This window comes from Somniosus microcephalus, chromosome 7 (genome assembly GCF_052327205.1).
Source record: "Somniosus microcephalus isolate GS21.2 chromosome 7, FLI_Smic_1.0, whole genome shotgun sequence".
Taxonomy (NCBI): domain Eukaryota; kingdom Metazoa; phylum Chordata; class Chondrichthyes; order Squaliformes; family Somniosidae; genus Somniosus; species Somniosus microcephalus.
The window spans coordinates 197,332,944-197,356,592 of NC_140993.1; the positions used below are offsets into that span (position 1 = coordinate 197,332,944).

At 40.9% G+C, this 23,649-nt stretch overlaps 1 protein-coding gene across 3 annotated transcripts in view; it reads left to right on the forward strand.

The window, feature by feature from the left end:
• LOC147115057 (BEN domain-containing protein 5-like) overlaps nt 1-23,649 on the forward strand; it is an 88,398-nt gene that overhangs the window by 38,865 nt on the left and 25,884 nt on the right. For all 3 annotated transcript variants that reach the window (XM_085993298.1, XM_085993299.1, XM_085993297.1), the window contains 3 exons: nt 13,569-13,827; nt 18,582-18,874; nt 18,969-19,179. In XM_085993298.1, the coding sequence (XP_085849424.1) occupies nt 13,569-13,827; nt 18,582-18,874; nt 18,969-19,179 (763 nt within the window). The remainder of the gene's footprint in view (nt 1-13,568; nt 13,828-18,581; nt 18,875-18,968; nt 19,180-23,649) is intronic.

Genomic DNA, 23,649 nt, shown 5'->3' on the forward strand with positions numbered 1-23,649 from the left:
CAGCCAGGGGAAACAACGTCTCTGCATCTACCCTGTCAATCCCCATCAGAATCTTGTATATTTCGATGAGATCACCTCTCATTCTTCTAAACTCCAGAGAGTATAGGCCCATTCTACACAATCTCTCATAGGACGGCCCTCTCACCCCAGGAATCAATCTAGTGAACCTTTGTTGCACCGCCTCCAAGGCAAGTATATCCTTCCTGAGATAAGGAGACCAAAAATGTGTGCAGTACTCCAGGTGTGGTCTCACCAAGGCCCTGTACAATTGCAGCAAGACTTCCTTACTCTTGTACCCCAACCCACTTGCAATAAAGGCCAACATGCCATTTGCTTTCCTTATTGCTTGCTGTACCTGCATGCTAGCTCTGTTTCTTGCACGAGACACCCAAATCTCTCTCAACATCAACATTTAAAAGTTTTTCACCATTTAAAAAAAAAAAAAAAATCTGTTTTTCTATTCTTTGTACCAAAGTGAATAATGTCACATTTCCCTACATTATACTCCATCTGCCACCTTACAGTACACTTAGTCTATCTATATCCCTTTGCAGACTCTGTGTTCTCCTCACAGCTTACTGTCTCACCCAGCTTTGTGTCATCAGCAAACTTGGATACATTACACTCGGTCCCTTCATCTAGGTCATTTAATATAGATTGTAAATAGCTGAGGCCCCAGCACTGATCCTTGCGGCACCACACTAGTTACAGCCTGCCAACCTGAAAATGACCCGTTTATCCCTACTCTGTTTTCTGCTCGTTAACCAATCCTCTAATCATGCTACTATATTACCCCCAACCCCATGAACCCGTATTTTGTTTAATAACCTTTTATGTGGCACCTTATCGAATGCCTTTTGGAAATCCAAATATACTACATCCATTGGTTCCCCATTATCTACCCTGCTAGTTACATCCTCGCAAAACTCTCAAAATTTTTTTGTCAAACACGACTTCCCTTTCATAAAACCATGTTGACTCTGCCTAATCATGTTATGATTTTCTAAGTGACTTGATGCCACTTCCTTAACCATGGATTCCAGCATTTTCCTGACGACTGATGTCAGACTAACTGGCCTTTAGTTCCCTGTTTTCTCTCTTCCCTCCTTTTTTGAATAGTGATGTTACATTTGCAACCTTCCAATCCGCTGGGACCGTTCTAGAATCTAGGGAAATTTGGAAGATCAAAACCAATGCATCCACTATCTCTGCAGCCACTTCTTTTAGAACCCTAGGATGTAGGCCGTCAGGTCCAGGGGATTTATCGGCTTTTAGCCCCATTGGTTTCTCTAGTACTTTGTCTCTACTTATAATAATTTATATTACGTTCCTCACCCTCATTAGACCCTTGGTTCCCCACCATTTTTGGTATGCTTTTTGTGTCTTCTACTGTGAAGACAGATACAAAATATTTGTTTAACGTTTCTGCCATTTCCTTATTCCCCATAATAATTTCTCCTGTCTCTGCCTCTAAGGGACCAATGTTTGCTTTTGCTACTCTTTTTACATACTTGTAGAAGCTCTTACAAGCATCTGTTTTTATATTTCTTGCTAGTTTTTCCCTTTTTAATCAATTTTTTGGCCATCCTTTGCTGGTTTCTGAAACTCTCCCAATCCTCAGATTTACTACTATTCTTTGCAACATTATAAGCTTCTTTCAATCTAAGGCTATCCTTAACTTCTTTAGTTAGCCACAGATGGATCACTTTTCCCATGGAGTTTTTGTTTCTCAATGGAATGTATTTTTGTTGAGAATTTATGAAATATTTCTTTAAATGCTAGCCACTGCTTATTTACCGCCATACCTTTTTAATCTATTTTACTAATCTACCTTAGCCAACTCGCCCTTCATACCTATGTAATTGGCTTTATTTAAGTTTAAGACTGGCTTCGGACTTGGGCAAGTCACTCTCAAACTTAATGTGAAATTCATCATATTATGATCTCTCTGCCCCAGAGGATCCTTTACTGTGAGATTGCTAATTAACCCTGTCTCATTACACAATACAAGATCTAAAATAGCCTGTTCCCTTGTTGGTTCCATGACGTATTGTTCCAGGAAACTGTCCCGAATGCATTCCATGAACTCTTTCTCCAGACTACCTTTACCAATTTGATTTGTCCAGTCTATATGAAGATTAAAGTCCCCCATGATTATTGCATTATCTTTGTTACAAGCTCCTACTATTTCTTGATTAATATTCTGTCCAATGGTATAGCTACTGTTAGGGAGCCTATATACTACTCCCACCAGTGTTTTCTGCTCCTTGTTATTCCTTATCTCCACCCATATGATTCTACTCACTGATTCTTCTGAGCCAAGATCCTTTCTCGCTATTGTCCTTATGTCTACCTTTATTATCAGGGCTAACCCCCCCTCCTTTTCCATTCTCCCTGTCTTTTCGAAACGTAAGGTACCCTGGAACATTTAGTTCCCAACCTTGGTCAACTTGCAACCATGTCTCTGTAATGGCTATTAGATCAAATCCATTTATCTCTATTTGTGCCACTAGTTCGTCTATCTTGTTACAAATGCTTCGTGCATTCAGATAAAGAGCCTTTTTTTTTTAACCATTATTCCCTGCTTTGACCTTATTCTCTGCTGCACTGCTACCATTAAACTCTCCATCCCTTCCTGTCACACTCTGCTTATTTTTACCCAAATCGCTACACTGCTCTATTGCCTTGACCTTTCTCTTAGATTTCTAAATTTCCCCTCACCTGAACCCCTTTTTTAAGTTTAAAGCCCTATCTACAGCCCTAGTTATTTGATGCGCCAGGACACTGGTCCCAGCCTAGTTTAAATGGATCCCATCCCGACTGAACAGCTCTCTTTCCCCAGTACTGGTGCCAGTACCCCTTCTTCCCACACCACTCTGAGCCATGCATTTAACTCTCTGATCTGCTTGACCCTATGCCAATTTGCACGTGGCTCAATCAGAGATTATTACCTTTTTGAGGTTCTACTTATTAATTTAGACCCTAGCTCCTCGAACTCCCTCAGCAGAACCTCATTCTTAGTTCTACCCACGTCATTGGTTCCTACATCGACCACAACAACTGGATCCTCTCCCCTCCACCGCCACTCCAAGTTCTTCTCCAGCTGCGAGGAGATATCCTTTACCCTGACACCAGGCAGGCAACACAGCCTTCAGGATTCTCTTTGGCAGCTGCAGAGAACAGTATCTATCCCCCTGACTATACTGTCCCCTACCACTACCACATTCCTTCCTTCTCCCCCCACTTCGATACCCCCTGTTACCATGGTGCTGTGGTCAGTTTGCCCATCCTCCCTCCTGTCCTTTTCCTCATCCATACAGGTACGAAGTACCTCGTACCTGTTGGACAAGGTCAAGGGTTGAGGCTCCTCCATCACTACATCCTGGGTCGTTATACCTGCCTGACTAGCAGTCACACCCTCCTGTCACTGACCACTGACCGACTCTAAAGTACTACTTAACCTAAAGAATGTGACCGCCTCTGGGAACAGAGTGTCCAGGTAACTCTTCGCCGCCCCCCCGCCCCCCCCCCCCCCCCCCCCCCACCCGATGCATCGCAATGTCTGCAGATTGTATTCCAGCTCAACAGCTGAGTCGAAGTTCCTCGAGTTGCAGATGTGGTTGCTCGGGATCTTGCTGCTCTCCACAAACTTCCACATGCTGCAGTTATGACACACCACCTGCCTTGCCATCTCTAATCTTGTTTTAAACGGTGGGTTCAAGCTCCACTCCAGAGACTTGAGCACATAATCGAGGCTGATACTTCACTGCAATACTGAGGGAGTGCTGCACTGCCAGTGGTCTTTCTAATGACATGTTAAATCGAGGCCCCTCTGCCTTCTCGGGTGTATGTAAAATATCCCATGGAACTATTTGAAGAAGAGCAGCGAAGTTCCTCTGGTGTCCATGCCAACACCACTAAGAATAGATTATTTAGTGATTTATCTCACGCTTGCTGTGTGCCCATTGGCTGCCACATTTGCCTACGTTACAAGTGACTGCACTTCAGGAAAAAAAAGTACTCCATTGGCTTTGGGGAGTTCTAAGGTTGTGAAAGGTGACATTTAATGTAAGTTCTGTTTTTAATCAATATTTATAGTTAAATAGGAAAACCTGGGGCAATTTGGGAAGCAGAAAAGTAGAATTGGTTGGAACGGAGGAGTTTTCTAACTAAGGTGCTACACTGTTGGCACTGGCAGGAAGCTGTAAATTACAGCATAACACGTTTACATTATAAATGCAGTTACTGTAAATGTGGACATAGGAACTTTCTAATGGGGAAGGTTGAAAAATGTGATACAAGGGACCAAGGTTTCGTAGATGAGAAGTTCATTCAGATGTAAGATTTTTAATGGATTATTTTGTTTTACAGAATTGCACTCCGAACTGCAAGAAGAATTTAAGAAATAGTCACACTTGCAAATTAATGATTAATATGCCATATGGCAAATTAGCCGTGCTAATTTTTTATCTTCCCCTATACTGTCTTAAGTTCAAACTTGCATGAAATGAGTGGGCAATGAATGGAACAGGTGTTTGAACATATTCTGTATTTGGCTTTCATGGGCTGCTAAGAGAAAAACTTAGCACATGAAAGCTAAATATAGTAGAATGCCTCTAATCCAATCTCTCATCTGCACAGTTTGGTCATTTGAAGGGGGAATGTTAGCTTTGAACATTTAAGAAATTTAGCAAGCTGCAAGGGCTCTGTAGTAGAGATTTTCATCGCATCAGTCTGGGCTGGATTGGAACCCAGAGCTGAGAGAACAGTGATTAACCATTGCATCACCCAGTTATTAGCAAACCATCAGTTTTACATAAGTCTACAAGAAGCATCAGCGTTCTGTGCAGTTCATTTTAGTGGCGGCGAGGCATTGAGAAGTGTAGATCTACGTGAGACTGGTACGCTAACAGACCGCCTGATATACCCTATTCCGGGGGGGTGTGGGGATGCTTCATACCATATGTTACATAATTGTCTTCATGCAATTTAAGAAGAAAGAGCCTGCATTTCTATAGTGTCTCATGTCTCAAGGTGCCTTGCAACCAATGGATTACATTTGAAGTACAGTCACTGTTCTGCAGGCAAACGCAGTTAGTTTGCACAGTGCAATGTCCCACAAATAAATTAATGAGCAGATAATTACGTTTTGGTAATGTTTGAGCAAGGATTGTTGACCAGGGCACTAGGGGAACTCTCATCTCTTCAAATAGGGTCATGGAATCTATATGCAAATCTTTCAGGTTGTGTACTGACAAAACAATAGCCAAATTAATAATGGGCACATCATGTAAATTTAGGATAAAAACAGAAAATGCTGGAAATACTCAGCAGGTCAGGCAGCATCTGTGGAGAGAGAAACAGAGTTAACGTTTCAACGTTAATTTTCTGTTTTTATTTCAGATTTCCAGCGTCTGCAGTATTTTGCTTTTGTATTTTAGAGTCAAATTAATAAGTATGCTAATAAGTTCCCATTTGCTCTCTTTACAGAGTTAGGGGAACACAGAACAACAATGTATACTGTAAAACCTGCAAATTATGTAAGCGATATTAGTGGAAGGGTATCGGGTGAATTTTTTTTCTCCTTATCTTAACATGTGCACATCATAGATTTAAGTTGGAGTTTACTATTCACTGGGCACTTTGCAGCCTGCCGGACTCAACATTGAGTTCAACAATTTCAGATAATTATCCCTGCCCCCATTTTTCATGCAGTATGATTTTTGCCATTCCCATTTGCAACATTTTATCTTTCCTGCCTCTTACAAAAATACAGGGTGTTCTTTCTATTCCTTCCTCCCTTCCTAACCGCTCCCCCCCCCTCCCGTCTCTGCACCTGCTTAATATCTGTTAGATCTCCAGCTTTTTCCAGTCCGGATGAAGGGTCCCAAACCTGAAACGTTAACTCTGTTTCTCTCTCCACGGATGCTGCCTGGACTGCTGAGTATTTCCAGCATTTTCTGTTGTTATTTTACTATTCACATGTTAGGTTTCTAAGATGGCTTGTTAGCTTGCCTCTGAATCATTTTACATAATCTGGGCAAATATATTTTGGTGTTGGTTTTGAGGCTGGTGGTGAACTAAAGGCGCTTGCCATTCATTACGTTTACAGCTGCCCACTGATTTTAGTGGGCTTTTGTGTGGCAACTTGAGGTACACTGTGATTAGAGATCCATTTCAATGCAGTGCCCTCTATAGGGGATCTGGAACATGTGTGAATTGGGCATGCAATAGCGTGTCTCTTCAACCAATAAGATTGAAGAATCCTTACTGAGGCACACACAGTGCTGAAACCAGGAAGTGTAAGTTAGAATATTTAATTAAATGTAAAATCATGTACAGAAAGCGAATTAGAGGGAAAGAAAGATGGGATTGAGTGAGTGAGAGAGAGAAGACAGAAAGAAAAAGTTAAAAATATATTTTAATTTAAAAAAGATCTCCAATAATAATTAAAATCTGAAGGAATGAGAATCCACACTTCTAGAAGTAAATTTTCAGTGCCAGACAGGTTGCTTAATAGTAATTATGTTTTATAAATTCACTTGCACTTGAATGGACAAGCCCTAACTTTTTCTGCCATTTCCCGCCCGTCATGTATTTTAATGCTGAATCTTTTGGCGAGGTACCAGTGTAGCAAAGCTTGTGGTGGAGCAGGGCAAATTGGACAGCAACTTCCTGATTTCGATGTTTAACTGCGCATGTGTAGGCGTTGGAAGTTGCTGTCCGATTTACACTTTAATAATGGTGAGCACCGTTCTTACTGCATAATCCGGGCCAATAACACACACCCAAACTAATAAGCACAGGGATGCTGCAAACTACTGAGTGAAGTGATTAATAACTCTGCCATTTAGAAGTTAAAGATGAAGTTGAACACAGAAACGTAGAAACTAGCAGTACATCAATAAACACAGTTTAAAAAAAAAAAAAAAAAACAGCATGTGATCCTTAGTTTCATAAAGAGAGGCATGAGTACAAAAGCAAAGAAGTAATGCTAAACCTCTAAATCTACTGGTTTGGACTTGGCTTGAGTATTGTGTTCAATTCTGGGCACCACATTTTAGGAAGGATAGCTTGGCATTGGAGAGGATGCAGAGGTGACTTACTAGAATGGTATCTGGGTAAGGGACTTCAGTTATGAGGAGAGACTAGAGAAGCTAGGATTATTCTCCTTTACAGCAGTGATTTAATAGAGGTGTTCAAAACGATGGGTTTTGATAGAGTAGATAGGGAGAAACCATTTCCACTGGCAGGAGGGTCTGTAACTAGCAGATACAGATTTAAGATAATTGGCAAAAGAACTGGGGTGTGGGCGGGAAATAAGGAGAATTTATTTTTACTCCGAGTTATGATCTGGAATGCACTGTCTGAAAGAGTGGTGGAAGCAGATTCAATAGTAACTTTCAAAAGGAAATTGGATATATTGAAAAGGAAAAATTTGTAAGGCTATGGAGAAGGAGCAGGGAAGTGGGACTAATTGGATAGCTCTTTCAAAGAGCTGACATAGGCACAATGGGCCGAATGGCCGCCTCCTGTGCTGTAAGTGTATGATCTTATGATTTAATTAACACATCTATGGTAACATGATTAATACAATCACAAGGTTAAACATTGAGGAATACATAAAGTACTTGGGGATATTATTAACTGACAAGAGTTTAATCAGCATTGGAGCAAATATAGTTCATCACTGTATCTCTGCTTTTGCTAGATTTTGCTGTATAATAGTAAAGCAGGTTCAATGACCAACATTAAAGGAAAGCTTAGCAAGGTTATGCTTACAATTTGTAAGCAATGTATCACCTAGTCTGTTTCTAGCTTCAAATATTGAGGCTATTTCACCGTGATATAAGCAGAGACATGCAACCTTTCCATTCCTAGGGTCAGTTGTGGTAGCATTGGTGATCCTACCTTAATCTGAGATGTGCCATGCTCCTCCATTGTGATGCACTTTACAAGTTTACTTCTGATTAATTTACTCTCCACCTTTCACTCTCATCACTCTTGGGATTTAGAAGACCCACTTCCTAAGCTCTTTAAAACTTCCTTGTGGCTTAGTTGTACTAGCTTTCCCTGGACCAATGTCTGCAAGCAGTGCCTCAAAGTATTAACCCCCTTGCGACTATAGTAATTAATGTTCATGGCACTACCTGCTGCAACATAGCTATTCACTTATTTAAGTAGCTGATCTGTGGACAGTTGAACAACTCCCCCACTGCTATACCCTTGAGTAGGGAACACTTGGGCATGGTACACAAAGAAACGAGATGTTTGATTACATGATTCACAAGTGGCACTCAAAGCCCAGTTTTAAAAAAATCTAGATGAACACTCATTCCAGATGCATCGTAATTCCACATCATAAGTACTATAATTCACCAATAAAACTGCGGCATGCAGTGTAAGTTGGTGTCAACCATTCTTTAAATGTTATATTTAAAAAAATTTAAAAAAATTTAAAAAAAAAAGCTTTTTTTGCCCCAAAGTACATTAAATTGACCCTAAAAAGTCATGCCCTATTTGGGTAAAGGTACTGTTACTGTAAATATGTACAATGTACATTTTTGATTCTGCATTGCAGAGTTCATGGAAGGCTTGTTGAATGACCCCATCCAGCAAGGGTCCCCATCGATGGCGATGTTTACATGCTGTTGGTGCCAACTGTTGAGTCAGTGCTGTGAAGAAAACTCGGCATTATTCATTTCCAACATTGCTGTGCAGGATATTTTGTCCATCCTCCACAAAACATACTCACAGGTATGATGTGAGTAAATAGCTAAAGTTTTGTATTAATCTTATCTGAGGAAGGTTCTGTTTCTGGACCAATTAGCCTTCAAGACCAGTTATTTTTGGTTTTATTTCTATTAACACTTTGAAGCATTGGAGAAAAACTGGAAACATTGGTTAATAGTGAGGGGGAACAAAAGCCCATTATTGCTTTCCTAATCTTGTTCTTACCAGTTTACTCATATCTACCCCTCTGTAGAACCTAGCATAGAGATGAGTGTACCCCTATTGCAGGCAATTTCCCAGCTCCCAAAAGCACTAACTAAGTTTTAGTGTTTTGTTACCCTATTACCATTATTAGGTTAAAAACTTGCAGTTTCCTATTTTCATACCAAAACATGCTGCAATGATTTTTAAAGGAGCAACTATCCTAACAACTAACATCATGGATGGATGGTACTGTTGGCTTTTAAAATAAAACATTATGGGCTAAAAATTCGGTGGCGCCGCGTTTGGGGCGCCAAGCTCGCCTGGGCGCCGGAATTTGCGCTCCGGCCAGAGCCGCTTGCGCCCTCCAGATATTCAGTGGGAGCGCCCCAAGAGGGACTCGGGGCGCTGCTCGAGGCTCCCCGCGTCCCGCTTGGGGTGCTCAAACTGAATATCGCTGCGCTACGTGCCACAGCGCCACATTCGCGAGTGCCAGCAAAAGAGCCCGACACCGAGGAGAAGTGCCGGGCTTTTGGGACACAGCCGGCACTGCCCGGGGGGTGGATCAGGAGGCCGGGGAGGGCGGCGCGAGGAGGTGCTGGCAGGCGGCCACCGGAAAATATGGCCGCCCCGCACCTCCACCTTAATTTGCGCCACTACTGCCACAGGTAGGCCCTGTGAACCGGTCGCGATTTGCGACCGGCGTTATGGAGGCGGGCGCGACCAAATATCGCGATCGGGGCGGGAGCGGGGCGTTGCGCACACCAATGACGTCATCGGTGGCGGCGCAGCCCTACAAGCTAACGCCGCCATTAGCGCCCCGCTAAATATCGCGAGTGGCGCTAAAGCCACTGAGTGCCCTCTTTGGGCGCTAACTGGTGGCGCAGCCCACTGAATTTCTAGGCCTATATTTGTTGTCATCCAGGCTGACTTCTTGTAGCTTAATACAAACCGAGATCAAGTCCAGGATCTTCAAATCTGGAACCTTCTGATTTGCATGGCTCATCACACCAAGTTGTGTATTTACCCACTGAATTGTTGGGATTTTTTTGGAGAGAAAAATATTGTAAGCCCTACCCTGGATGGTTAAACATACTTATCCACTGACCAGCTGACTATCACTATACATCAAAACTGAAACATCAGGGGTATTTTTCTACTTTATAAGAACCTCACTCATGCAGTTTTTTTAAACTGACATATGCTAGTATGTACTAAACTTAGTTGAGTTGCTGCATCCTGCACCACTGGCCTGAATGGCTTTGGTACTCAAGCTACCAACTATCCCAAATTCCATGGGGTGACTCGCATGAGATTGTGATCTTGTGTGTGCACACTGCTAGTGTTTCACAGTAATCGTCTTGCAGCCAAGTAGGTTGAGAAGAGAGAAAACAAGTTATTTTTAATGAGAAAATGATAATGGCCTTAAATTTGTGGTCGGCATGATGGCGAACTGTCAGCATTCACCGTCATACCGCCTTTGAAACTGACCACAGGTTTGGGATTTCCGCGCATATGCTAAATCTCGAACTTGCAATCTGTCAAATTACGAATACACCGAAGCTTCGCTGCATCTTTCAGCTCCTGCTAGAAATCAACGGGCTGACAAAGTTGGGCTAATTGCCCATTTACTCCGAAGTAATAACGCTTTCAATTTTTAAGTCTTGTGCAAGCAATCCTGTTGCACCCCGTAAGGGAACTGGAAGAAGGGTTTTTATTAGGAATGAAGTTCTAACATACCTTTTTGTTTTTTGAATATATTTTTGAAGGACCATTTATTTATTTAAACGTTTCTTGAAGTATCAGAACTCTCAAAAAAAAAAAAAAAAAAAATCCAAAAGTACAAATGCTTCACAATTGCAAAATATCAAAATGGTCTGTCTTTCCGGCTATACAATCAAAAGTTATAGAGCGTACCTACACATGTTATATCAAAAGAAAGCTTATCATTAGGGGAGTCTCATAGGCGTATTTACTTTTTGGTCAGACAAAAATTATTCGGACAGTATACAAAACAGTTCAAAAATCCTCAACTCCGCTCATTAGCGGTTGACCAATCCTACCTCTCATTAGCGTTGAGTGACGTGCTGGTTGACCAATCCTACAGTTCAGTGACCTGATGGTTGACCAATCGGTGTGTCACGGCCGGGACCTAACCCTCCAGTCTCCCGAAACTTCGCCGCCATTTTTTTCATCCCCACAGCGACAGCACCAGCCAAACAAACCCCCACATTGCGGCTCCGGGAGCGGCAGGTGAGTTTACACACAGCGGGCGGGGGAGCGGCAGCGGCCGGCCGTCAACTGCGCCACCCGCGGGGGAGCTCAGCTGGGGTCCGTCTCGGCCCGAGAGCCCGGCCGGGCCTGAACCGCTAGGCCCCGCACGGCCAGTATCACAACGGCTCCGGCGCTCGGCAGCGAGAGGGAAGGGAGGGACGGAGAGGGGGAGGGAGGGAGAGGAGAGAGGGGGGGACAGACAGGGGCAGGGAGACCGCGTGGCCCAAAATTGCCCTGGCCATGCCGGGCACCCCCAGCTAGTACATAATATACTGTACATATAATTAAGCTATTTGCCAATATCCCTTCTAGGAATCTTGTGTGAATGTTGCCCATACATATATAAGTGTTGGCATGCCAGACTTAAAAGGCCAGTAATTTGTAGAGTTGCTGTGTCTAAAGTCCCAGATCAGGGATTATGATAGGAAAGCAAGACTATGTAGATCAAATGAATGACATGGGTGCTGGTTTATTTCTACCATCAGTGTTGGCTGCTCGCTAAAGCTGAGCATGGATGAATGAACCTGTCTTAAATAGTTTTGAAGACCTTTTTTATTCAATGTGAAAATTATTTTTAAACGGTTAATGTCCGTTACGTACGTTCAGTTGGAGGGGAAAGAGATATGTCGGGTAGTTTGAAACGGTATAATTTTGATAAAATTTCAGATTAACGATAAAAAAAATTCGGAGTCACATTGAATTACAGTAAATAGAAACTGAAATCTATATAATCTGTATAAAGGAGAGACAAAGAAAGGTCCCTGGTATTCCAGCTGAGTTTACCCAGAATTTCATTTCGGGAGTATTGGATTGGCAATAATATGGAACTTGGATGCAAGTTTCAATGAAGGTGGAAGCTGTAAGAAATAAGACTTATTGCAAATGTGACCATTAAAGCTGGCGATATCTGAATGAATAGCTTATAGGCTAAGAATCAGGAAGTAAAAGAACCACCTCCTCAAATGATCCCAGGTTCACATACACACAACAGTGCACTCCTCGGCTCTGTGTGGAAGTACATTACGTGGAAATCTGCAGCATTTTAAAGGACGTTATTGAAGGGGGGGGGGTTGCACGAGGTAGGTGCACATTTACTTGCGATGTCGGTGGCGTACTCCTTAGCTTCGCTGCCGACCGCAAACTCAGGCCCAGCGTAGAAAAGGAGACAATTTTAATTCCACTTGCCCATCCCCTGCAGTTATGAGAGAAGCAGCTTGCTATATTTCTATTTTTCATTCTTGTTTCTGTTCTGGTCAAGTTGATGCCTCAGGTATATGACTTGTGATTGAAAATCTTACACCTCGAAGTAGTCCAATGTTCACAGCTCTGTTGGTTTTACAATTTTTTTTCAAACCAATTTTTCACTCCTCCAAGGTGTTGGTTGCAGCTGGGGCCCTATGTTACTTGCCCAAGTGGTCATTCTTTGTAAGTGTACCTAGATTGAGAATCTGCAAGCTATTCAACCAAAGAGCCCAGTCCAGTCTTCAACTGATGAGCACACAGACAAGGTCACTGAATAGTGATCAGGAGTGGGAACTCTAGCTTTTTTTCCCCTCTCTCTAGTTCATGAGGGTTTAAGATGAATGTAAAGTCTCTCCTACTACCCTAACAGAGAGCTAACCGCACAGACCAGGAATCAAATTGGGGGGTTTTAGTCTGTATGCCTCAGTTACAGTTACCTTATCAACTAAGTTATTGAGAACTAGTGTTAATATTTTTAAAGTTTCTTGCCATTATTTCTCTTCAGACTTTGACCTCTTTGTCCATTTCCAGACCATGAAATTTTTCTGTCTGAGAGGCCACTATAATTGCCACTCCTGGTTGACTGCAAAGAGTTAAGAATGGGTGAGAACAGACATAATGGATTCCACTTTCCTTGAAAAGATAATAGTATGTGCAATTGTTTTTTCCCCCAATCTAAACCAGACTGCAGAAAGATTAACATTTGGGGGTGAAAAAGCACACTATTCCTATGCTGGCTAGCATTTTAATAACAGCCAGCTGTACATTCAGGCCACATGGATGAGTTGAGGAAATGGAATCACACTGCAAAGGGGAAGTGGAAAATGAAAAGTCAACAATATTGCATCATGTGCTAGGAAGAATCATGTTTTCTATTCATATGCAATTGCTTACTGTATTACTCTTGGAATGTAGATGCAATACTATTTGTGTTGCAAAAATTAGTAATTTCAGTTGTGAAATGTAGACTTTTTGTATTATTCCTCAAAAATGATTTATACTTGGAGCACAAAATCTCCCCCCCCCCCCCCCCCCCCCCGAAATAGAGAATCTGGTTCGTATTTCTCTGTTTCTCAAATTGAATGACCACTGAAAATTGTTTGTTTTGTTTCTCTCAGGAGCAGGATGTCTCCTGCTTTGAAGATAGCAGTGATGATGACGACCAAACACTGAAGATCTTTGATGAACTAAAACATAAATATTCTCAGGCCAAGGCTAACAATAAAAGGTTGATTAAGGAACTTAAAAAAGTTACAACAAAACTTCAGTTTGCTGAAGAAAAGCAAAAAGAATATGAACACATGGCATCTGAGCTACAAAGACTGAGGGACCTCAATATGGATCTTCAAAATGCACTGCTTTTGAAATTATTTAGATGTAAGTCTCGTCTTTCCAAAATTGGGTTCCGGCTCAAGCTAAAATAAAGTGTATCAGTATTAGGAATGGTAAACTTCTACTAAATGGATTTTGGTGTTGAATTGATTCACTTTCCACATCCTTCTGTTCACTACTTCAAACCCTTGTAATAACCTAGCAGCAGGCTTATTAAAATTCATTATCTAACTGGATGGTTTAAATTTGGCTGTTTAATTGTCTGAATTTTTTTTAACTCAACAGGCTGCCCTGCCAATTTAAGTACTTTGTTTTTCAATTTTAAGCCTGGTATATTTTATGACACACACGAGGTGCTTAATAGTTTACGGGTTTGTAGTCCATCATTCAATTCCTTTTACATCAGAGGCTTTGTACTAGTATGGCTATAGGAGTGTTTTCTGTACAAAGTATACCATCCCTCCTTTTATTAAAAAAAAATGAACACTTTTGGCTCCTAACCTTCCAGCCCCCTTCCCAACCTGCTATGGCAGTACAGTTTGTAGGGATAGTTTACCAGTATCCTGGAGTGGCTGCATTGATTTTAATGGGATCTAGTGCTTCAGACATTTCAAACAGATGAAATCAAGGCGTGATCTGATTGAGCTGTTTGAAATAGTGAAGGAAATTGACAGGGTAAATGGGGCCATTTTCCCTTCTAATAGGGGAATCCAGAACAAGGGGAATAATCTTAGAATTTGAGTCAAGCCAGTTAAAAGCAAATCCATTAAGATTCTCCTGCCCTGTCCTAAATTTCTAGCATTTCATACAATCATAGAAATTTACAGCATAGAAGTAGCCATTCGACCCATCATGTCTGTGACGGCTGAAAAAGAGCTATCCAGCCTAATCCCACTTTCCAGCTCTTGGTCCGTAGCCTTGTAGGTTACGGCACTTCAAGTGCATATCCAAGTACTTTATAAATGTGATGAGCATTTCTGCCGCTACCACCCTTTCAGGCAATGAGTTCTAGACCCCTCCTGCGTGAAAAAAATTCTCCTCAACTCTCCTCTAATCCTTCTACCAATTACTTTAAATCTATGCCCCCTGGTTATTGACCACTCTGTTAAGGGAAATGGGTCCTTTCTATCCACTCTATCTAGGACCCTCATCATTTTATACACTTCAATTAAGTCTCCCCTCAGCCTCCTCTCTTCCAAAGAAAACAAGCCCAGCCTATCCAATCTTTCATCATAGTTAAAATTCTCCAGTCGTGGCAACATCCTTGCAAATCTCCTTTGTACCCTCTCTAGTGCAATCACATGTTTCCTGTATGCAGTGCACTAGCTGTGGCCTAACTAGTGTTTTATACAGTTCAAGCATAACCTCCCTGCTCTTGTATTCTATTCCTCAGCTAATGAAGGAAAGTATCCCGTATGCTTTCTTAACCACCTTATCTACCTGTCCTGCTGTCTTCAGGGATTGGTGGACATGCACTTCAAGGTCCCTCTGTTCCTCTACACTTCTCAATATCCTGCCATTTATTGTGTATTCCCCTGCCTTGTTAGCCCTCCCCAATTGCATTACCTCACAATTCTCCAGATTGAATTCTTGTCTGCCCTCGTTCTCGATTCCCTCAGTCACTGGAAACCGTCTGTTTCTATCTGTCCCATCCTTTCATTATTTGAAACACATTGATCAAATTAGCCCCTAACCTCCTCTGCTCAATTTTCAAGCCTTTTTTCATACTTGTATTTCCTCATGCCAGATAGCACCTTGGTGAATCTACCTTGTACCATTGTTTCAAAATTTTTTCTATAGTGTGGATCTTAAAACTGCACAGTACTCCAGCTGTGGTCTTGCTATGGCATTATTTAAAATCCCCATTATATCTCGGCTTTTGTATTGCATACCTCTTGGCATAAGCGAAATAGTCATCAGCTTTTTTTTTAATGGCCTTGTCACATTTACTGACACTGGATTCCATTTGCCACTTTTTTGTGCATTCCACCATTTTATCGATATGGAGAAAAAGTAGGGATTTTGGATTGAAAAGATAGTTGCCATGGCTAATCAAGCTCCAGACAGCTAAATGACCTGTTCTTGTTCCTATGCTCCTGGACAGGGGGTGGCAATTCAAAGGGGACTGATCCTGGGGAAAGTTGCTGCTGACTCAATATTGGTGTACTAACATGCAATGCTACTCTACAGAATCATTTTAGTATAGGTTTGACTAGCTCAGACCATTTACCATGCCAATGATGCAGTAATAGGCCATTTCCAGCTATTGAGCTCGTGGTGATGGACTATTCTTTGAGATGAATAGGGTACAAGTGTAAAGAGAAAATCTTTTTGATGATGGTTATCCTTCAATTTATTTCTCTCTCTGTGCAATCAGCCTAGAGAACAGGGGACCAGCTCCCAGGAGAAGTACAAGCAGCCTATGGATGATCTTCCTCTAATTATTCCCTTCTGTTGGGAACCTATTGGCCTCCAATTGGCACCTTTGCAAGTCTCAGCCGAATCATTATGCAATGAAGTAGAGTGAGGAAAAGTGAAACTGTGTCCCGTTACTCCATGATTATACTGGAGCATCACCCTGCTGTCCATAATATAAATGAAAATTTTACATGTTTATTGTGACTAAATATGAAATTTAAAATTGAACCTCCAGTTAATTTTATTAATCTATAAAACTTGATTCTTCCAGGGGCTGGGGTGGTCATTTCTGAAGCTTTTGGCAGATAATATTGCCTTCAGAGTATGGTAGGGTGCAGATTTTCTATGTATGAAAGTTACATTCAGTCACTAGAACATGCATTCATATATTCAGGATTTGGTGCCAACTATGGTTTGCAAAGACATGTACAGCTGCTGCTGTAGCTCCACACCTTCAATTGGCAGAATCACCATTAGAAGGTGTGTGTGGTCATGAGAATGATGGCAGTACACTTACAGATTTTTATAGTGAGTAAATGTTCTCCATATGGCCTGTGAGGAGTTTCTGGTACCTGCTGAACGCGTAGCACGGACTCAAACTCGCACGTGTCTTGTACTGGTGATTATCCTCCAAGGAGGAAGATATGCAGAGTATCTTTTGGGGTTGAAATGGCTCCAAAATGACATGCCTGGCAATGGGAGATTGGAACTCCTCAATCTTTGGCAGATGCGTAACCTGAGTCTGCAGTTATCTAGGACACTGTTGATGTTAATGAGTCAGGCTGGCAGGTTAAATGAGACCTGGAGCAGTAGAGCTGATAATGTGCTTGGAGGCTGGGATTATTCTTCTGCTTCAGATCCTGGAAACCACTGTCCTAATTGCTAAGGTGGTATTTTTCTGGACAAACCGAACTGTATTGTTGTAAGCCGTTTTAGCTGGTTGAATACCACTAGTATCCCTGCACCTACTGGGGATACTCCAAGTTCTGGATCTTGCTAATCTGTGTCTTATTTTTTACTGGACTTGAGTAAGTGGGATATGTCCTTACCAGTAACTGGATGACGCTCCATATCGGGCAGGGTAAACAAACTGAATTTCTCAATAACTTGGAGACTCTTGAACATTGTAATGAGTTGCCACTCATGTCGGACCTCAGAGGAAGGATGAAGTGTTTTGCCTCCCAGGGATATCCTCGGGCCAAGACTTAATGGCCACAACATTCCTTTGCTTTGGTACATATTTCCTTTGAGTACAATATTCAGCTACCTTCATGTGAGGAGTGCGCATGCGCACACACACACGCACATTACGGTGTTAGTAAAAATCACAAGGACGTAGAAGATGTAACCACAAGGCCAGGATTTTTGCTTTTTAACTGCCTCCACCAATGGGTGCTGCTTTGAAAATGTTCAGGCAAACCTGTGCCAACACACCATGGTAGCTTCAAGATCAAATGATCATGGTGGGGTTTCTTCAGCAAAAACTTGTTTTAACCAGTTACTAGCTGATTCACCGATGTTGGTCCAGATGCAAAATAAAATATGGGAAATATCCCATGCAGGTTGAGGCCTTGTCCCATTCAGAGAAGGAATTCAAGCAGCTGGATGCAAGGGGAAAGAAGCTGTACCCAAAAGATATTCTTGGGTGTTAAGCATTTATACTTAAGCAAGCTACCTAGATTGATTTTTCGCACCACAAATGCTACCATAGTTAGGAGTTACCTTTGTAAAATGACAGCTACCCTGCTGTAGCATTCAGTTGTAAGTGTACTGACAGCATAAGGAATTGCCTTGTGCAAGTATGTCTGGCTGAGAATATCTGATTTTCTGCCAGGACTTGGGGTGGGGGGGGGGGAAGGCTGATGACATTTATCTTTTCTGAGCAGGGCCTGTTTGGTGACTAAACTCTGGACAGTGGCTTCCAATTGTAGACATTTAAGAAATGTTAACATAGCTTATTTTCCAAACTGCCTATGGCCCTTAAGAATCTTAAGGTCATTTGGTCTTCTTATTCCATGCTTTATGTTCTTCTTCTTCTCCTCCTCCTCCCATTTTTAATTTGTATTTGTACTCATCATCTCGTCAGTTTTCAGATTTTTCATTTTTTGCTCCCCCTAATAGATTGTTATTCAGTTGTCTTCTGCTCTTCCATTTCCAGACCTTATTAAAAAATATGTTAATGTTATAACCAAAGGGGACTGGCTGCTATTTTTATAGATCTAGTAGCTGATGATAGCACGACATAAATATAAATGGAGCTTAATATTTGGCATACAGTGGGTAATTCACAGAATTTTAAAAATCATTTTGGAATCTGTAAGAGCATTAGTTCTTGAATTAGCTTTTGATTAACAATTTCAAATTGCTTTCAATATTTTCAGTACCAGAACAGTACCATGGTTCGAATCCTGAAGAAGAGCTGATTGACAACACATCAGCCCATCAACTAATTTCCAGTACTCCAGTAACTTCCATTCTGCAAGACCATTTGAACATGCAACAAAGAGTTTATCCTTGCAAGAAAAGTCCACATGCTCTTCTTCCAACTCCAAGTACCTCTGATCATCTGGAGAGTCAGATCGAAAATGGAAACAATATGGTACCATGTCCATGGGCTTCAACCCAAGCCCTTGCTATGGCTCAGCCTAATGTTTACTCTGTTCAGGATGGAAAGGTAATGTTAGGTTTACGTATTAGAAATACTTTCCATATTTTGTATATACCAGCTATAGTTACAAAGTAGGGAATCTAATACCATTTGTTAATAGGTTCACATTGGAGCTAATATATGGATTGATGAGGACAAGTGGGAAACTGTGAAACGTCAGCCAAGTGATTCAAGATTTACAAAGTGCTTGGCTGTGGCTGTCTGGGGAGTGGATACCTTGAAGGATAGAAGTGTCACTGGAATTGCATGCAACTCAACAAAGTCATCGCCTAAACCACCTCTTTCTCCTTACAAAGTACAGATTATTAAAGGTAAGCTTAAGAGCAACTTTCCACAGCAGAGTCCTTTGTCTTTTCCTTAAGTTTGTTTGGGTATTTTTCTGTGGAATTTTCATCCTCTTCCTCCTCCCTTCCCCACCCTGCCACTTATCTAGGAAGGTTCAAACTTTTTACAGACACTGAGTTTTGTGTTCATGAGTGACAATTTTAGAATTCTGCTGCAAAAAAGCTAATCATCACCATTTTGCATTCATTTTAAAGTTTTGTTTTTTCACTTTGCAAAGCATAGCATTTTTTTAAACCAAATAAATTCACTAAAATATGATTTTTTTAGTAAAGGAAAGCAGCATTCATAGGGAGTGGACATCATCTGGTGACTGATGTTACTTGCAGAGTAATCACTGTTATAAATATGAGTTTAACAATGTCACCAACTAGTAATCATCTAATGGAGTACTTATGACCATTAAAAATTAATATTTTTTCATTTTGGTCAGTTTAGTTCAACATAAGACCAGATAGAAATTGTGTGTGTCTGTATGTTCCTGCTGCTCCTATTTTATCAAACAGTTCTACAGAATCAAAAGTTTTTTAATTTTATAGAAGGAATTTAAAAAAGTGTCACTTGTATGTTAAGACTGGTTTGTTGATGAATTTTGTCATGGAATATAAAAATATATGTACGTCTAATAGCCTTACTGGGAAGAATAAAACTCAAGTCACCAGTGGATTCCATATACTGCATTTTCTCTTAATATAATCATGTTGCGAGAAAGGGACCATACTATGAAAGGATTGTTACTAGTCCTAGCCCCTGTAGGGCTACCCCGGATCAGGCGTATTCCCCAGATGTTCACTCTCAACTAAAGTTAGAGGTAGCCGAATCCTAAAGATGCTTAATTGGGTCTAAAGGTCCAGACTATCTCCATAAAGGAAAGGAACAGCCTGAAGATGTTACCTTCCTCCAGATAGCACTTTTACTAAATTTAGCTAGACTGTAACCTTCTGCATATTATGAGGGTCTGGAAAACTCCTCCAGAATTCTGCAACTCCTCACCAAAGAGTGTACAGAAATTGAGTTCGCGAGTTTGATACAGAAGTACTATGAGACAATTCTTAAAAAAATATATAGATTTATTAAAGAACCGATATGTAATTACAGTAGGTGTTTCAATCGCGACATTAACAGTTCCAAATACAGAAAACTTACAATTCTATTATCAGAGATCCTTATTCTCAAATCTTAACTTCGTTACATTTTTACATTTCTTAGTCTTCTTCCAGGATATCCACCAAAATCAAATACAAGTACATTTTTGATCCCCGAGATACAAAGAGTTGAAGACTTGCAGAGCTTGCCTCTGAAGCCTGAGAATCGCTTTGCCCCTTCAAGCGAATCTGTCTTCCCATTTGAAATTCCAATTTTTATACTCTTTTCTCAGTGGTATATCCTTTGACATTTTCTGCTGATATAAGCTAATTATCTCTGGTCATTTTTCTGTTGACCTATTCTTACAGTCAGTTCAGCTGTAGCAAGCAGACTCTACCTTTTAAGTGTTCAAAACTTATCATAAAAACAATGTGATGGCTGTGCATCTATTTGATGCCATTCTTCTGAAGGTCTTCTGTTTGTATCTTTTGCATTTAAAACACCTTACTTAGGATGATCTATGCAATTCTTAATCACCTCAGCTGGTTGTACCACAGACTTGTGTCTCCTGTGTTCTAAGTTTAACATAAAACGATTTGACGGCAGGTGTTTCTTTTATTGATGTCATTTTTACAAAGGCACATGTTTCTTTAATTTATGTGATTCTTTCCGAAGTGTTGGTTTGTAACTCTTAAACTGGGTATGGCTATTGTGTTCTTTCCAAGGCTTCAGACTTTTAGGAACCTCCAACCTTCTACTTCAATAAGGCTATTGTCTCAGTATCAACAACTTATCTTATCTCAATATCCTGTATGCTGTTCACAGCTTTTGATTGTTAAGGCTTCCAGATTTTCAAACCTAGTTTGTCATCATGTTTTAAAACCAGAATATTTCATAGGACTGTGTATTTTTCTGAATATTGCATATTCCTTCACAACTGAAATTGAGACTTCTAAATTGCTTTGAGCTGTTTTCTAATTTTTCTTAATTCCCATCTTCAAAACATTCCAGTCAAAATTACAATTTTCTTTCATTACTGCAGTGAGCGTGCCTAATTGGAGTTTTTTTACATTCTCTCTGGCTAATTTCTGCACCAACAATCTAAATGCAGTGTTCATTCATTTTAATAATTGCAACAAAAGATAAGTTGTGCAGAATACTGGGTTTCAAGTGGGCTTTTCCTCCAGTGCCTAGCATGGAGCTATTTTGCTTCTGTATAATCTTCAGATTTGAAACGCTCCTTACCTCTTAAAATAATTTAAATCATTGATAGGTTGAACATTGATGTTTACTCTCATGACACATTTTTAATATAAAGGAACAGTTTAAACCAAAATGCCCACCTCACTCAGAAAAGACCTGCCATATAAATTCAACAGTAATCTAAGAACAACTTGTGAAAAAACAATAACACATCCTTAAGCACACTACTATCCCACTTCAGCTATAAGACCAATTTATAAAAAACCCTATACCATGTTCTCAAATAGTCTGGCAGCTAGCAATCATCAGGAAGAGACAAACATTTAAAACCCAGAGATTCTATGTTAAATCAGCTTGGCCTTCCATGAAGGAGCTTGTTGGACCCTCCGTTGTGCAGAAATCTGGGATGGCTCAGTGCAATCATGGCGTGTGCTGCAGATGACACTTCTTACAGGCAGGGATCCTAGAAGCAGATGTAGCTCTGAGAAGGAAGAAAGTCTTTCTCAACTAAGAATTATCTCATGAAGTCTGGTTAGCAGAATTGAAGTAGCTTTTGTCGTAATCTCTTTTTAGTAGCAGGCAAGTCTTGGTATGATTACCCAAGGATAATTTAGTTTCACTGCATGTGGTCAGAAGGTTGTGCACACTCAAATCAAAAGAGATCATCACAGTACCTCAGCAATCCCAAAATAATGCCATCAATATAACAAGCCTTGTTATCCAGATAGTTTATTTTAGCAGTGAGCATTTGTCCTTTTGTAGCAGTTAGCATTTTCTGCAAAGGTATGTTGTCATACAGGGTTTGGGAAGTTTTCTTACCTGTATTATTTTGACTTCTCCACCACTCTGCTCTGGATCCAGATCTAACTTCTGCTTGTTTAAGATCATGTTAAGGCCAATCAGAAAAATGAAAACACAGTAGTTTGAAGTAGTCTAGTTGTAAGGGGTGGTGTGTGTGTCAGCTTCACCTCTGACTCCTTTGAGCAGTTCGAATTGCTCCCACTCCTTTGGTTCTGGACCTGGACTTATTTGGGGGATGTAATGAAATTGCAACAGACAACTGAGTTGGTGAAAAGAAGTTGGATTTTATTTGAGACAAGAAAATATACACAACACAATAAATCTTATCACTCTAAAAGGCGGAACACTTTGGAATATGCAAGGGAGAATGACCATAGATAAAAATACCTTACCCCTCCCAATCCCACTATACTAACTAGGTTGAATTCCAGAGGACCCGGAAATGCTCACGAAACACAGGAATAGTTTGTACAGTGGGAAAAACTTGCAGATCTTCGGTTTCTTCCAGGTTGGTTTCTTGTTGGTCGCGGTGGCCCAATATTACCTAGTTGTTGGTAATATTGTTGGTTGTTTGTTTCGTGGGGCCCTTGGTTGCTGCGATTCCTTCCGTTCTCCTTCTGTTGTCCCGAGGCTGATGTCTTTCGAATGAGCTGTGCCTTTTTCTGTGTCTGTCCGAACTGTACTGCTGACTTCAATTCACTGACTGCTGTTTCAATTCTCTGCCTGAACGACTGTCTCTGTACTGATCGGACCCATCGAACGAACTGCCTTCTTGTGGAAACAGGTCTTTAGTTTATACTAAAACGAAACCTGCTAATCTTGTTAGATTTTTGGCTGGCTCGTTAAGGGCCACTTGATTGGTCCCATTTAGTTAACTGGTTTCGGGTTAGCTTCCTGAGTAGTTGAAGAAGGTGTGAAGTGGTTTTGGATGTCTCTGTGTTTGTTATGTATAATGTAAATTGGTATCTTCCTGGCTTGGTAGCTAGTTCAAACTGTAAGCGATTATATATGCATAGTCTTGATGGGCTTTAGGTTTTTGCAAGATTAAGTCATTTCCTGAGTTGATTTGTTTTAATGGGAAAATGCGTGTTCTGTTTCCTTTAGCTGTCTGGTTTGAAATAACAAATCAGAGCTGTCTCCCACAGGCCCGGGCATGTCAAGTTTGGAGTTTTGAACTTGACATGCTGTTTGCAGGGTCCTGCTTTAACCTTGCAGGTTTTCCCATGAAGTCCAAAAGTCATTCAGTTTAGGGTACCCTTGTTAATAACTTGTCCTTCAGGGTCCCTTATTAATAACTTGGGAGATGTGGGAATTTTGAGAATCCTACACACCCCTCTGTGATACTGAAA